Source organism: Notechis scutatus, chromosome 4 (assembly GCF_049901735.1).
Source record: "Notechis scutatus isolate UNSWTSFEM ecotype Mainland chromosome 4, rNotScu1.2, whole genome shotgun sequence".
Lineage (NCBI taxonomy): Eukaryota > Metazoa > Chordata > Lepidosauria > Squamata > Elapidae > Notechis > Notechis scutatus.
The window spans coordinates 145,341,279-145,357,608 of NC_142012.1; the positions used below are offsets into that span (position 1 = coordinate 145,341,279).

The following is a 16,330-nucleotide window of genomic DNA, read 5'->3' on the forward strand; positions in this document are numbered from 1 at the left end:
GGTCTCTTAGCCTTGCCTAGCTCTCTTGCACTTGTGGAGCTTTGTGGGTTTGCTGACCAGTTCATGAAATGGCAATGATAGGAAGTGGTCAGAGTGATTGTGTGGCTGTGGCAAGCTGTAACTTCCTTAAAGGGACAAACAACAGCTGTGTGGCAAGTGAGTGGTGAGTGGACCACAGGCAAATAGACCATCTTGGTAACTGGAGCCTTTCAGATAAGTGACCAGCAGCTGAACACCCAGAGCCCCTATGAGTGGCCAGAGCAACTAAGAGGCATTTGGTGCCCTCCCCGAAGACCCAAAACACAGGCTAGTGGTTAGTGAGAAGCAAACAGTTGTGAATGGACAGCACCACACCAGAGCTGGAACCTCCCAGGCAAGCAGCAGAAGACACAGGGGAGGGTGTGCGCAGCATTCAGGTGGCAAAGGGTGGGCAGTCAAGTAGGCCCAAATTGGTGACTGGAACTTCCCAGAGAAGCAACTAGTCAAGCCACGCCAGCAGAGTCTTCCATGCAAGCTGCCTGGTTAAGTGGTTGGAATGAGCCTGGGCAAACAATCAGACAAGTGGCCAGACAGACAGCTAGAGCAGGTAAGTGGCCAGAGCCTTGGTGAGAGGTGGATACAGCATGTGAGCATAAGTGACCCAAGTTAAATTTGATTTTGTTAGACCTGAGGAAGGTGTACAAGATCCTTAGGACTATAAATGCAATCACCTGTGAACTAGATACATGACCCTCCTCACTGGTCAGGGCCAACTAGGAGATTACATGTGGTGTGTGAGTCCTAACTATAGTTAATTCATCTTTGAGAGATGGGGGTGTTCCTGGCGTTCTTTAAAGAGGCCATGGTGTGCCCTCTTCTGAAGAAGCCATTGCTAGATCCTACCATGCTGGACAATTTTCTTCAATCTCCTACATCCCCTTTTTAGGAAAAATGTTGAGAAAGAGATGGTACTAGAGCTCCAGAGATGAAACAGATGAATCCTGGATCAAACAGATGGACTCCTTTCAGTCAGGTTTCAATCCCAGATGGAACAGAAACAGTATTTTGTATGATCCCTGGCAGGAGCAGAAGCATGGGGTGGTGAACTCATCTTTGCTCTCCTTGACCTCTCAGTGACTTTTGATATTATTTATCATGGTATCCTTTTGGGTCAGCTCCAAAAGTTGGGGAAGGGAGGAACAGTTTTGTACTGCTTCACCTTCTTCCTCTTGGGCTAGTCCCAATCAATGTTGATAGAGAGCGAGAGATCCAGTCTTCAGTCCCTTATTTGTAGAGTACTGGCTCAGTGTTTTCTCCACTTTTTTTTAAACATCTACATGAAGCAGCTGGATCTTCCCTCACCATAGGATAAAGTATCATCAGTATGCAATTATGTACAGTTGTACATCTACATCCTGTGTGTACATAGTGATGCTGTGCATTTTTTTCACACTGCTTGGAGACTATGGGGCTCTTGATGGGTAACAAAAGGCTTCAACTGGTAAAATGGTTATTGTAGGTAGGCGTTTCCTCTATGTCTAGGGATTTACCATTTTTAGTCTTAGATGGGGTTGTACCATCCCAGATGGATCCAGTGCATAATTCGGGGGTCACGACTGATGTTTGAGGGGAAGGTGGCAGTCATGGCTAGAATGCCTTTGTTATGTTATGTGCCAAGTATGCCCATGTTATGCCCTTTCCTGAATCAGGAGGCCCTTCTCTCAGTCATTCATGTCCTATTCATCTCCCATATGAATTACTGCAATGCACTCTATGTGATGTTTTTTTGAAGAGTATCTGGAAGCTGTAGCTGGTTCAGAATGAAGCTGTGTAAGCAATTTTGGTGTCCCAGGGACTGTCATACCTTTACTTTGTGAGCTGCATTGGGCAACAGTTTTTATCCAGGTCCAATTCAACGTGTTGGTTATAACCTTTAAAGCCCTTCATGGCATGGGACCAGGTTGCCCTTCATGGCATGGGACCTATCTTGTCTCAGTTTTATCAAACTACCCTACCCAGTCAGGCAGAGAAGGTATGTTAGGGACCCTGTTCTCTGCCACATGGAAAATCTTACTTCCAGAGGTGAGGTTGGCTCCTACCCACCTGGCATTCTGGATGCTGTGAGATACAGCTCTGCCATCTCAGAGAGTTGGGAGTGGCATGTAAGCCTGGTGGTAATTGGTGTCCTGAGGGTGCTTCTTCCATCATTTATTTCTGTTCTAGTTTCTTATTCTGTTTTAAATTCAGTTTTTAATTATGTATTTGTTATACGGTTTTATGTTTTCTTCTGCAAACCTCCCAGAATCACTTTGATAATGAGATGAGCAGTGTCTAAATTTGATAAATAAAAATAAATAAAATAAACACTCTCTAACCTGTTGTATACTAGGTATATTAGACCACAACAGTTGTAGTTGTTCAGATATGGACTAGATCCCATTTCTATCCTATCCTTTGCCATGGAAGCCAGTGATTTGGGGCAGTGACTCTCTCTCAAATCTCCCAGGGTTTTAATATTAAAATCTCCCAGGATTTTAATACTGGGGAAAATGAAAGTAGGGAGTGCAATGGAAAAGCAGGAAAATAAATAAAAAAGTAAATAAGTAAAATAATCTCCAGTTGGTATACCACAATGCTAGAGACCATGAAAGTTGTAGATCAGTTCACTTGGAGAGCACCAATCTTAGAAGTTTAATCTAAAGACCACTCATGTTTCTTTTGTGTTTCATATGGAGTCTCATCAAACCAGTCTTGCACATTTTTGAATAAAGTAGAAAGCTGGCACAGAGCTTTGCTGAACAAAGAGGCAAAAGTGGGATGATGCATTTTTTTTAAAAAATTGCCAAGCCCTAGTTTAATGCACAGATGTCCCCAAGATATTCAGAATATTCCATTTGGAACATTCTAAGAAATTGATGGGAGAGCTCAGAAATTAGGCAAATGTAACATGTCAATTGGCCCATAAGGCTAAGGACACTGAAGTGTGGAAATTACTTATTATCCTGGGATCAACATTTAAAAACATGTTTCAACAAGTTTGAAATGTTGATGCTTAGAGGGGGCTGGTTAGTGGCTTGGATGAATCTCTTAAGATACTTTAAAAAAATGCACCAGGTTTGTTTTTCTTTTCTTTTTCAAAATTTGAGATCGCTTACCTTCTATAAGACATTCGTCTGGGAATGGAATTTTCTTCCCCATCTCCATGACATATGCTTTCACTTTAGAGAGATTTTCTTTTAAGTAAAAGTAAAGCTTATCTTGATGCTCCATGGGATTCTTTATGATCTTTGGGCTCTCTTCGTGGCAGTTTTCTTTAACAGGTTCTGGCAGATTCTCTGGTTCTGAACATTTGATACCTGGGTGTGAAAGTGAAGTTTGTTCCAGCTGGGACTCTTCGGAGATTGTACTGGAAGGCAATTTGTCAGTTTCTTGGCTTAAATACAGATCAGTGAAAGAGATGCTGGCTGTAACATCTCCATTCTCCCCTTCTTCTTTGCTGTCTGCATGGATGTCCTTCATATGACCAGCATGCACTACTAAACTTTGGGACCTGTAGCGTAAACAAAGGAATGGACTAAAGATTTGGGAATGGAGGCAAAATAGCCTAGGGACTCAATTCAGGTCTGTGGCCAAAACGGTTATTTCAGGGGAAAGAGCAGCCGCTTACTCTAAAGACTTACTTGTCCTATGCCCAGATATGGGGTTGTATTTTTAATACAAAGTAGACCAATTAAAATTGGACCCCACTTTGCCCTCTCTCTACAGCTTAAGTGCATATTATGCTTGATATATAAAGAATTATATTTCCACATGTTTTATATGCATAAGGGGCAAAGGCATATTTTACATGTCTGCAGTTGCCCTGTTGATGATGTTATTTCCATTGCATTGGTGAAGCTGCTCTGCTTTTTATACAAAGAAAGGACCCCCCCCCCCTTTTTTTTAACCTGCCAGGGGCTTTGCAATATAACAGAAAAAGTGAAACAGAGGTGAAAACAGCTGGAGGGATATGAAAAAGAGGAGGGAGGGATCTCCTGTAAAAGCTAGAGATGTCAGAGTAATCAGTGGTAGTTTAGTTCAAACTACAGATTACATGGGAACTGAGCTGGGATGTGCTTCACTTATTTTGTTTCTCCAAATGTATAACAAAGTAGGCAGAACATGTTCTTATATACAATAACTTTAAATTCTTTTATCAAATATTCATTCCTGTCAAACCATTGCATACTACCCACTATCAGAATTAACACACCCTAAATTGATTCAGTTTTTCCATCTTAAGTAATCGTCTATCCAAAGTACATAAATTCATTCATTTGTTTGAGTTTTATACTCCCCCTGTGCCCCGTGTGACTCTGCACATGCGTGCGTGACCCGCCACGACCTGCCCCTTGCGCATGCGCATGTGTCTCCCACATGCACCCCGCCCCCTGTGCATGCGTGGCAGATATCTGACAATCAGCTGGCTGGAGGGAGGCGCGCATGCATGCACAGTGTATCTGTTCCAGGTGAAGGCTTCCGGCATGCATGCCATAGGTTCGCTATCACAGCAATATAACATTTGCCCTCATTCTATTTCTCAGCTAAATACTTGATATGATTGCCAAGTACGCATATATTTATGTTTCCAACCAATATACTGCATCTCTACTGTTACTACACGAATTTCCTACACATTTCATCATAAATATAGTAAACAGCCAAGTGGGAATTGCAATTATTCGCTCCATTTTCACTATCAAGTATACAGTAGCTGCAGTAGTCCTCAATTTACAATCGGACATTTAACAACCTTTCAAAATTACAACGGTGTCAGAAATGGCGCTTTACAGTCTGTAAAGCACTTTTGGACACCATAAAATATTGTGCATGCCCTTCAATGGTTACATGACCAGATTTCAGGTGCTTGGCAACCAACACATATTTTATGTTTGATTGCAGTGTTGCATGTTCACATAATTGTGATTTGCGAGGTTTTTTGCCTTTTACACCTACTTGGGAGAATGAATTTGCTTAATGACCATGTGATTAACTTAACAACCAAATGGTTTGGACTTACATTTGTGTCATTTGCTTAACAACTGCAATAAAAAGAGTGGGGAAAATTGGGTCTGCTCACATGGGTGCCTCAACTTAGAAATGTAGTCACATATGACCAAAATTCCAGTCCCGCTTATAGTCATACGTTGAGGGCTTATGGTACCTGGTCTTTGATACATTAATTTTCAGTTTCATGCTGCTGTTACATTATACAATCTATATGACATTTGCCTCAAATCATTCATGTTCTCAGATCATAACACAGTATTATCTGCATACCAAAATACATAAACATTCATGTCCCAGAAAACACACCATGAATATTCCTTATATACTGATTTATAACCTAGACCATTCTAGGATCAGGGGCTCCTATTATGATCATTCATGTCCTTATGACTTTCAGATTAGACTACTACAATGCATTCCACTGAGGGATCACCCCTTGAAAATCACTCGGAAACTTCAGCTGGTGCAGAATGAGGTGGCATGGGCAGTTAATTGCACTGGTTATTCTGCTTATGTGACATCATTGAACCATGAGCTGCACTGTCTTCTTGTGTGCTTCCAGGTGCAATTCAAGGCACAATTCAAGGCAAATTCAAAGCCAAGAACTACCTTTAAAATCCTTCATGGCTTGGGACCGATTTATTTATGGGACTTGTTTCTGTCCAATTGTTTCTATCTGTCCAGCAGGAGGGGTGTGCTGAAAGTGCCAAAAGGACAGTTGTCTGACAGGCTCCAGGAGAAGAGCTTTACAATTAGCTGGTTCTTAATCAATAATATTTTTCTTCCTTTCTTTCTGTTTTTTTTTATGTTATGCATTCATATACTTATCTTAATAAAATTTCCTGGACTCATAAAGACAGTATTGTGGCTGGTCAGTTCTTATCATCACTGGATACAGTCATGCTTATAAGTTTGCACTTATTGGATTTTCTTTGACATGTGTGATTACATACCCAATTTTTAGACTTTATCAGTATACATGTGCTTTTTTTTTTTAACAAAAGGAGAAGGAAAAATTTTCTCCTGGGGTTCTTGTTCCTTTAAAACCTCATTTTGAACACATCCACATTGGAAAAATAATTCTTGTTATGATATTTAAAAGAAGTATTTTTTTTTTTTTTGTTTCTGAACATTCTCAAATCAACTTTTTCTGATTTTTTTTGTTTCTTCAAATCCACATAGGGTTTTGTTTCCTCTCTATTTTTCTCTCTCTCTCTCTCCCACTCTCACTCTCTCTCAATACTTTGGAACGTAAAATAGGTTAAACAAATAACTCAAAGCGATCTTATCCAGATCTGAGTTACTGACAAGAAGTCTGGATACAATTAAATGCCTGATGCCCACTGGTACTATGCAACTTGGCTGTTCATTGAAATGTTACTTTATACACACACATATAGACACACAAACATACAAAACCCGATCTGCATGCAAAAGTGTGAATAGTTATTATTAAACCAGGAATTTATTATATCTATTAAACCTCAAGTCTTCTTTAGAAACCAAGCAATTATACCTACATACTTGGCAATGTTTATTTTCTCTCCAAAGTTATAATTTTAACTTGAAGTATTTTATCCTTTTCATCCTCAATCATAATAGATTTTAATAGAGTTCCACTGTGAAGGAGATTCTGTTTCAAGCAATATCTTCTACTATTAAAGATTGGGGGAAATCTGCGGGATTAAGAGTTATGTTTTTGTAGGAAATAGAATTTTTTAAAAATAAAAATCTCTAAACCTCACAGACATATCAGCATGTCTAAATCTCACAGACATGCACTTCATTCCAAGTACATCTTTGGTCAAGTTCTTTCAAAGAATGATTAATTATTAGAAAAGTGAAAAAAATGATAATTTTTGCATTCTGCAATTGTTGACTATAATAATGTCCAAGTTATTTCCTAAACTTTATTATTTACTTTGCAAGTAGCTATCTTTTGCATACTATGATTTTCAGCAAAAGGAGTACACATTAATTAATATTTAAAAAATAAATAATATAATGTAATAGTAGCTTGAAACAACAGCTTGTTTAGCTCCAAATCTTATCTAGGTATTTCATGGCTGCATCTCTTTAGTTTAAAACAATCAGAAATGGCACTCTGAACAGTTAATACTAAATAACATTATGAGTGCAATGGTTCCAATAGGCTGTGGCTTCTACACTCTCCATAAATATTAATTTGTTCCTGCCTCTGGAATGTCTAAAATGTGCCTGGAATCTCTGCAAATAGCTTCTGTTAATACTCCATCCTGTTGCAGCAAATTCCACAAATTAATTGTGCACCTTGTTTGAAATCTCAAAACTCTTCAGTGTCAACCTGTTTTGAAAAGCCCAGCATTCCTCAACTCAGCTCACTAGAAAGGAAAGGAAGTTGAGATATAGGCATTAAATCATCCCATTTGTCATATATAGAAAAACAAAACTAAATGGCTGACTGACAGAAATGCTTTTGAACCTTGGTAGGTGTGTTTGAAAACAGACACACAAATGTGTGGATGTATGGATGTATGGAAATATATAGATTTATGATGGCAGTTATAGCCAGGAAGACCTTTGTGCAACTGTGGGTTACATGTGGTGTTCACTCAAGTCCTAGTCTTCTCCTGTCTTGACTACTGCAATATGTTCTACATGTGGCTACTGACTGCCCTTGAAACATATCCAGAAACTTCAATTGGTTCAAAATACAGTGGTCCACATGGTTTTGTGTAGGCCTAGATGTGCACATGTCTCATGTTTCCTATGGGAACTGCACTGGCTGCTCATTTGCTTCTGGATCCAATTCAAGATGGGGGTTGTCATCTTCAAAGATCTAACATGGCTTGTGTTAGATCTGTGGTGGATCGGGTCGAATGAGACGCGAGACCATTCTGTGAGTTCAGCTCTTTATTTGCAATAAGAACAGTCTGAAGAATACAAGCGCGGCAGCCCTTCATATAGGGCTGGCTCGCGGCTCGACGGCGGTTAATGGCAGCGCTTTGAATCTCCCGCAATGGCACAGCCAATCGCGGTAGATTCTAAGCGCTCAATCACGGCCGGGCGTCAACCAATCAGGTCGCTGTCCGTCGGGACAATCGGGTTCGAGGGTTTGGAGTATGCTAATACAGCACACCCTCCCCTCTTGGTTTCATCTGTCGGTGCGTCGTGGACGTAGTCGCGCAGGTAGGCGGGTCTCCGTACCTGCCTAGTTGACCTGCGCAGATCAGTTCTTGTTTGGTTGTCGACCGGTTCAGAGGCCTTCTCTGTTGCTCTGGTTCCCGGGATGGAACCGCCTGGAAGGTCGGGCTGGGCCTTTCTTGGTAGCTCCTCCCGGTCTACCCGGGCTGGTTGAGCTGCCGTCTTGGCTGTTCTCTGCGGGATCTTTCCGGGCTGGTTGTGCTGGCCCGGCTGCTCCTTCCTGGTGACGTTCCTGGGGTTGCTTGTTCAGTGGGACCCGTGTTTGCTGGTGAGTAGGACTGGTTTATTTGTGGGTTTTTGTTCCGGGTGGGGGTTGTTCGGCTTGCACTAGGGGTTCCCTTTTTCTTTAACACTTTCCGTTTCCCCCCTTCTAGTTTCTTGGTCGGGTGTATGGTTGTTAGCTATTCTGGACCTTAGTTGGTTTATGTGCCGTTTCCAGTGTTTCCCGTCGCTTGTTTCTAGCCGGTATGATACGGGGCACGGTTATTTGGGTGATCGTTGCTGGTATCCATAGTGGTTCCCCGACAGGTTTTTTGCGTATACGGCATCCCCAATGTTAAATTGTCTGTGCTTGCTGGAGGAGCCCGGGGGTTTGTCAGGGGTGTATGTGGGGTGCATTCTATCTAGCGTTGATCGTAGTTTCCTGCCCATCATTAGTTCTGCCGGGCTTCTGTTTGTGGTGGCACTCGGTGTAATGTGTTGGATGAAGAGTAATTTATTAATCTTGTCCTGTATGTTGGTTGTTTCTATTTTCTGTATGGCCTTTTTGTGTATTGTACCATGCGTTCCGCTCGTCCGTTCGCCGCCGGGTTTGCCGGCGCAGTTAATGCATGGCGTATGCCCAGGCCTGCCAGAAATTGTTCAAACGCTAGTGCGGTGAACTGGGGCCCGTTGTCCGACACTATTACATCCGGCAGGCCGTGTGTGGCAAAGAGTTTGCCCAGTTTTCTTATTACCGCCTCTGTCGTGGTTGATTTCATGGTGCTTACCTCCAACCAGTTGGAGTAAGCATCCACTGTGATGAGATACATATGCCCTTTGGTCGGCCCCGTAAAGTCTATGTGAATCCGAGACCACGGTCCTCTTGGTGTTTCCCATTCATGTATTGGGGCGGCGGGAGGACTGGGTCTGGACTCTTGGCATTGTTTGCATTTGGCTACCCAGGTTTCAATCTGTTTGTCCATGCCTGGCCACCATGCATAGCTTCTGGCTAGGCTTTTCATCTTGACCATCCCTGGGTGCCCCTCATGCAGCATTCCCAATACCCTTTCTTGTAATGTCTCTGGGATTACCACTCTGTCCCCCCAAAGTATACAGCCCTTCTCGGTAAAAAGTTCGGTTTGTCTGTTTCTGAAGGGTCTGAATAGTTTGTCCTTGTCCCCTTCCGGCCATCCTTTTCCAACCCAGCTTAGGACTCGCGCCAGCCGCTTGTCTTTATTTGTTTCTCTGGCAATGTCTGGCGCGGTCACTAGTGGGTTGGGCATTGTTTCTATTTGGAATACCTCCGACGTGGGAGCCGGGTCGTCTTCTAGGTCAGGCAAGGGTGACCGGCTCAGGGCGTCTGCATGGGTGATGTCCTTCCCGGGTCGGTGAATCAGCTGGTAGTTGTATGCTGACAGGAACTCAGACCACCTTGTCATCCTTGGTGATAGAATGTTGGTGTGGCCTTATTTCCTGCCAGGATCCCTAGCAGCGGCTTGTGGTCGTAATGATTGTAAAAGTCCTACCATAAAGGTATTCGTGGAATTTCTTGACGCCGGCGACGACTGCTAGGGCCTCCTTGTCGAGCTGGCTGTAGTTCCGCTCCGGTTTTGAAAGTGTCCTTGATGAGAAGGCAATGGGTGCTAATCCATTGTGCTTGCACGCGTGGGTTCGAATCCCATCCTCGTCACCAGTGTTAGATCTGTGGTGGATCGGGTCGAATGAGATGCGAGACCATTCTGTGAGTTCAGCTCTTTATTTGCAATAAGAACAGTCTGAAGAATCCAAGCCGCGGCAGCCCTTCATATAGGGCTGGCTCGCGGCTCGACGGCCAATGGCAGCGCTTTGAATCTCCTGCGATCGGCACAGCCAATCGCGGTAGATTCTAAGCGCTCCAATCACGGCCAGGGCGTCAACCAATCAGGTCTCTGTCCGTCGGGACCAATCGGGTTCGAAGGTTTGGAGTATGCTAATACAGCACAGCTTGGAACCAGGTTATTTGAAGGACTTTCTTTTCCCAGTCACATCTTCTTGACCTACTAGAGTGGGGAGGCAGGGTGGGTCCTCTGTCCTAAGGAGATCCATTTAACTGGATCAAGAAGAAGAACCTACTCCATGGTAACTCCCTCCCTGCGGAACATCATCCCCATATAGATAAGATTGCCCCCCCCCAAACTCTTTAATGGGGTTCTGAAGTTTTGCCAGTGGGTCTGGGAACCCCAGAGTGGAATGGAGCCCATCAGGAGGCTTATTTGATTGTTGTCACTAGGAGATGGGTTTTTAAAATTGTTTTTATATTTTGTTTTATATTTTATATTGGGCTTTTATCTTTGTCTTGGTAAGGGTTGAACAGCCATATAATTTTTATACATTTTAAAAAAAAAGAAATATAAAGGAGTGAGACCCTGAAGAGAAAACCAGCAGATGGTTGGGTTGAAATTATCTGCACATAGACTGAACAAACACCTCACACTTTGTGTCCACTGATATGCATTTGTTTTGACTTAATTTGCATTTCTGCCTTTAAAATCTCTTTAAAAGAAACCTTGGCACAAATGTTGTCCATTACCAGATCTTAGTTCTAGATGTAGTTATTGTAATAAACAAAAGCCTGAATGAAATCAAATACAAGTGTGCTGAATAAAGTTCCTAAATCACCTTAGATCAGAGAAGGAAATGTTTGTCACAACTGGCTGGTTTAAAGAGAACATTTTGTTTTACATTTGACTATATATTACACTGTTCTCTATGGCTTAACAATCAATAAAATATGGACTTGGCTTGCACTCTGCTATTTGGCTAACGTTATACGCATGGGATTCACAGCATATATGATTCTTTATTTTCTTGCCAAAAAACCCTCATCCCTGGGGATATTCTTCAGGGGGTATAATAATATCTATGACTGGTCTATATCCATGGTGATCTTCTCAGCAACATGGTTTTCTTGGCAAGCTTTTTCCTGAAATCATGACTGATCCATCAAGTCTGAAATGCTTTACTTAACTTTTCATACTTGCACAGCTGGGAGATGTGTCTCATCTACTGACTGCTCTCGTAAATGAAAAACTATTAAATTAATTACTGGTAAAAATTAAGACTGAATAGACTCTATTCCAAGGATTTCTGGCAAAGAGTATAATGAATGCAGTCTGCTCTGCCAATACTGGGGCATTGTGGAATCTGGAATAGATTTCATAATCATCCCTGGGTATGCTCAGAGGACTTCACAAACATAAATTCGGAAAGGTGAGCCTGTATTTAATACTTCCATTCTGCATATACAGGAGGGACATTCACACAGGATTTACATAAATTCACTTACTCCTAGGCTTAATATAATTGGGGTTTATTATATTGTATTTTTTTGGGTATTTGTTCTTTAATGTTATACCTCCCTAGCCATTTACTTTAAAGCAAAACATGGTTTTCTAAAAAAAAATCCATGTGCAGTGATTTTAATACTTCTGGACAAGCTATGACTATTGAGCCAACATGCATAGATGAATTCAAATAGGAATCTTGCTAAGAAGGTAGTGGCACAATGCTCTAGTCCTGCAAAATATTTTGCATGGGATTATTTCATCATTGTGCATTTCCAACAGTTCAAATATTTCTTAATTTCTATGCTAATTAGCATGCAAAGGACAAAGGAAGTAAAAATAAAAGGTGTAAGGACTGTAAGAGCCAAATTAGATATGTCAGATCAAGCTTCTCCTTTAAAAAAAATCATTTAACTATTAAGTAATGCAAACATGGAATGATAGCAATCAACACTGCATGCCTTGTTATTCTCAAGCATCAAGATATGGACGTTTCAGTAGATCAGCATTTTCTGTTTGTTGTTAAATTGACCATGCTTAATTTCTAAGATGAAATCATTATATATCCATGTTCATTTTCCTGAAGCTCTGCAAGCTGAATAACCTGCCTCATTGAAATAGAGGACAGGGCGTTTTAGTGCTGAATGGTTTTAATTATAACATGGTTTTAATTACATCAGATATATAAAATTCTTAATGTCAAAGAATTCGGATCTACATTACTGTACAAAACTTCACTTCCTGTGGTACAAAAATATTCCTAAAGGACTAAAATTATTCTTGAAATGCATATATTCAAAGCATATTTCTCAACTCAAAATTCTGAATCTGATCAAAATCAGTCTACTTCAAGTGTAACAGGAAACCCGCCTGGAAGATACTTCTTTGGGGCTAAGAAGCTCTCCATGTCTACGTCTAGTATGGTGAACTCTGTCATTTCCAGACTTAGAATAATTGTCACGGAGGATGGTTGAGAAGTTGTGGATTAATTCTGATTCATAATAGGTACTGCAATAATATGGCACCAGTTTCTACACCTAATGGTGCAATACCAATACAGCCAGATGGTAGTTTCCATTTTCCACTTCTTCAGAAACCTCATTGCTATAGCTGGAGGAGATCCTGTGGTAAGGGGGCTCGTTTCCATGAAGCTAAATTTGTTCGAGAAATCCTGAACCACATGCCCTGCCAGAAATTATTGTTCTACAATTCCTCTCCATTGATCAGTTTAGTTGGGCTTCTGGGATTCAAAGTTCATCAACATCTGAAAAACTATTCTGTTGAAGGATCCTTATTCAGCCCTCCTCACCCACTTCCTAAACTACTTATTTCTATTAAAAGTGGGCATTTTTTCAGTCTGTTTTAATTTGAACTGTTCTCTTTTTGACTTTTTTTTTTCAAACGGTTGTGTTCTGTCTTTATACTCCATACAAAATCTTTCAATTTCATCTTTTCAACAACAGTTATATGCATGTTTTCCTCATATGTAGCCTCTTTCACTTCACTGTACCACAAATATCATTTTCTCATACTTTCATTAAGACAGCTTCTCACATTTCTGTAGCACTCTGCAACATAATTCTTTTCATTCTGTTTCAAGCAGCTTTCCTCTCCTCTTTCTCCACATTCATTTTTCATCCAATTTATTTGGAGATTAATCTACTTTCTAAAATTTCTCATAGTTGCATTTTCTATTCCTGCAGTTGTTATACCTTTATTTTTCTGTTTTCAATTATTTTCTCTTCTTCCAAATCCATTCAACCCCAAGATCCATTCATGACATCCTGATTGATTATTAGCACTCTACACATACCTCCAAGTTGGTGAATGATGATTTACAAGACAGCCTCTTGTAGATTGTACACCCTATTTTGCATGGATTAATGCATGGCTTTTCTGTTAAATGCTATCCTTGTCATTAGTAGAAAGTGCTGTATGTTGAGCATATATGACTAAGGCTGGACATAAAGTCTATATCAAACATGGCAACATTAAGATGTATGGATTTCAACTGAGAAATTATGGATGTTGACATTTACACATCTTAAAGTTGCCAAGCTTGAAAAGCACTGGTATATGTCTTCCCTATATTATTATTTTTTTAATGTTGCCCAGAGTTCAAGTCCTAATAAATTCAAGGTAATCAAAATTCTAATTTTGACAAGATCACTTTATACTATTATCTTCTTGTATGAACACCCCACCAGATGTAAGGAAAGTGGTTAAACAGGTATTAGAAGTGCTCTTGAAATCATATGCATGAGTTTGAAATATACAATACATTTTTAAAAGTTCAATAAACTGTAATAATTTAAAGGGTTGAATTTCTAAATATGATTTAACATTGCTTTGGGGAGTAAGTTCACCGAAGTATTTATCAGGCTAAGCTGCATAGAGCTAACAGAACAGCTCTATGCTTAGTAACAGCTTAGTATCCTGCATTAATGATAATATACCTCAGTGTAAAGTAAAATAAGATATTTTCTGGGATTTTAAGGTATTAAATATTAAACAGGGAGCCTAGGGCTTGTTGCTATACTCATATCAATTTGAATAGATTTCTTCTGAGACTTACAACCCAAATATTCTCCCTTAGCTAAAGTCTGATGGATTTAGTAAAATAAATCTGAAAAATATCTGCTTTTCTGATAGATAATGATATTAATAGTATTAATAATAAGCCAGTGCTGTTCCATTGATACTGTTAAACACATCATGCATCTTCAAACAATGCTTAAAAACTGAAATACTGTAAATATAATGGTAAATGATTTCAATATGTTTTGATCATATACACGGCCAACTATTGCTAATAGTTCATTCCAAAGAATCAATAATTATTAAACAAGTCTACATAACACAAAAAACATTGTTTTTCTACGTATCGTGATTGAAAAGAGAATTCCTATTATGTAAACAGGTCCTTAATTTAATTTTAAAACTTATTTTTAAGTATGATAATAAAATTGATTTCCTTATGCTATAGCATCACATGGCTTTCTTTCCTTATCTTGCTTCCTTTTAGTAGCAATGATTCATATCAGGGACATTGAATGTTTATGTCAAGATAAAAAATTATTAAATATATCTTAGAGTCCCGGGGACCAAGAAAAACTTTCTCTTTTCAAAAGCTTTTTCCACTTCCTCCTGCGCATTCTTACCCGGCTGCCGGCTTCTTTATGGCGGCCATTGCAGACCGCCGCTGCACCGTCTTGGGAAAAGGGGGTTCTGCCGGCCGGGGAGGGGGTCTGCAACACCCCCAAACCCCTTCCCGGATCCCCCCTATCTTCAGCTACCCCTGCAGGGTAGCCTAGCTCCGAACCCATCCGGATCGGAGCACCAAAAACGGCTAGCGCGGCAGGGATCGCGCAGTGGCAAATCCCTGCCGCTCGCGAAGCCGACAAACCGGAAGGTTTTCAAGGTAGATAAAATAAGTAATGATATGTAAGATGAGCATGAATATAATTGAAGTTCATGAAGAGAGAGATATCTGGGGCCAAGTTACTTTCCTAAAAGATTTTTTTTTGTTTTTCTTTTATGTTATATGTGTTGTGTGTTTATGTTTTTGGGAGAATTAGTGGAACCTTGCAGAAGTATAGAATGGGAATGATGGTGGTCAAGTCAGAAAGAAATAGATGAAACAATAATAATGAAACTGAATAAGAGTAAAGAGAGGTAAAGAGAAACTGGATAAGAGGTTTTTGTATGCTTTATGGAAATGGTTTAAAATAGAATTAAGGTTTTATCTGACTTGTTAAATTTATAATGGAAAAAGGTTTAAGTATGTAATGGCTAATGATGACTTGTTTGTTTTTGAAAAAATTAATAAAACTTGTTTAAAAAAAAGATAAAAAATTATTGATGGTGGAGTATATTTATGGGTGAAACCTTGCTTTTGGTCATTCATTCATACAGCAATACCTTGGTACTCAACTGCTTTGAAACTCATCCAATTTGATACTCAACGCATTTTGATATGAAAATTTTGTACCTTACTCATCATTGGTTTAGTACTCAACACACAAGCTAGAACTTGTTAGTGTTGGCTGCATTATGACTCATTACATTATTCCTTATGAGAAAATTTAGTTGTATACTCATTGTTCATCCTGGAACCAATTAATTATGAGTACCAAAGTACCACTCTAATATTACACTAGAAAATATTTAGATAAGCTGGGAAGGTAAAAACTGCCCTTCCAGCTAATTTCAAAATAACCGCTGTTGAAGTTTTGATCTCAAGAGATTTCATTATTTGCTATATTAGCATAAAAAAAACTACTGAAATTTGCTATGAAGTAAATTTTAGAAATAAGCTCCACTTTTAATTTAAATGACTTGTATTATATTAGGTGTATATGTACATATATAATCCTTATTTTTGCAAGTTTATGCCCGCTTCTGTTTTATTCTTAATGTGGGCAAATTCATATAAGGAGCAATTTCTCTATATTTCACAATTAAAGCCAGCCAATATAACATATCAAAACAGAACTTTTATTTTGATTGTTAATGAAGATGTAGCTATGAAATTCTGCAGCAAATTATGCACTTGTTCTGTTAAAGATTTTATTTCAAGATTCCAAACGAAAACT

At 39.8% G+C, this 16,330-nt stretch overlaps 1 protein-coding gene across 1 annotated transcript in view; it reads right to left on the reverse strand.

Moving 5' to 3' along the window:
- VEPH1 (ventricular zone expressed PH domain containing 1) overlaps positions 1 to 16,330 on the reverse strand; it is a 124,281-nt gene that overhangs the window by 47,881 nt on the left and 60,070 nt on the right. The window contains exon 7 of the mRNA XM_087965231.1: positions 3,135 to 3,529. Within this exon, the coding sequence (XP_087821357.1) occupies positions 3,135 to 3,529 (395 nt within the window). The remainder of the gene's footprint in view (positions 1 to 3,134; positions 3,530 to 16,330) is intronic.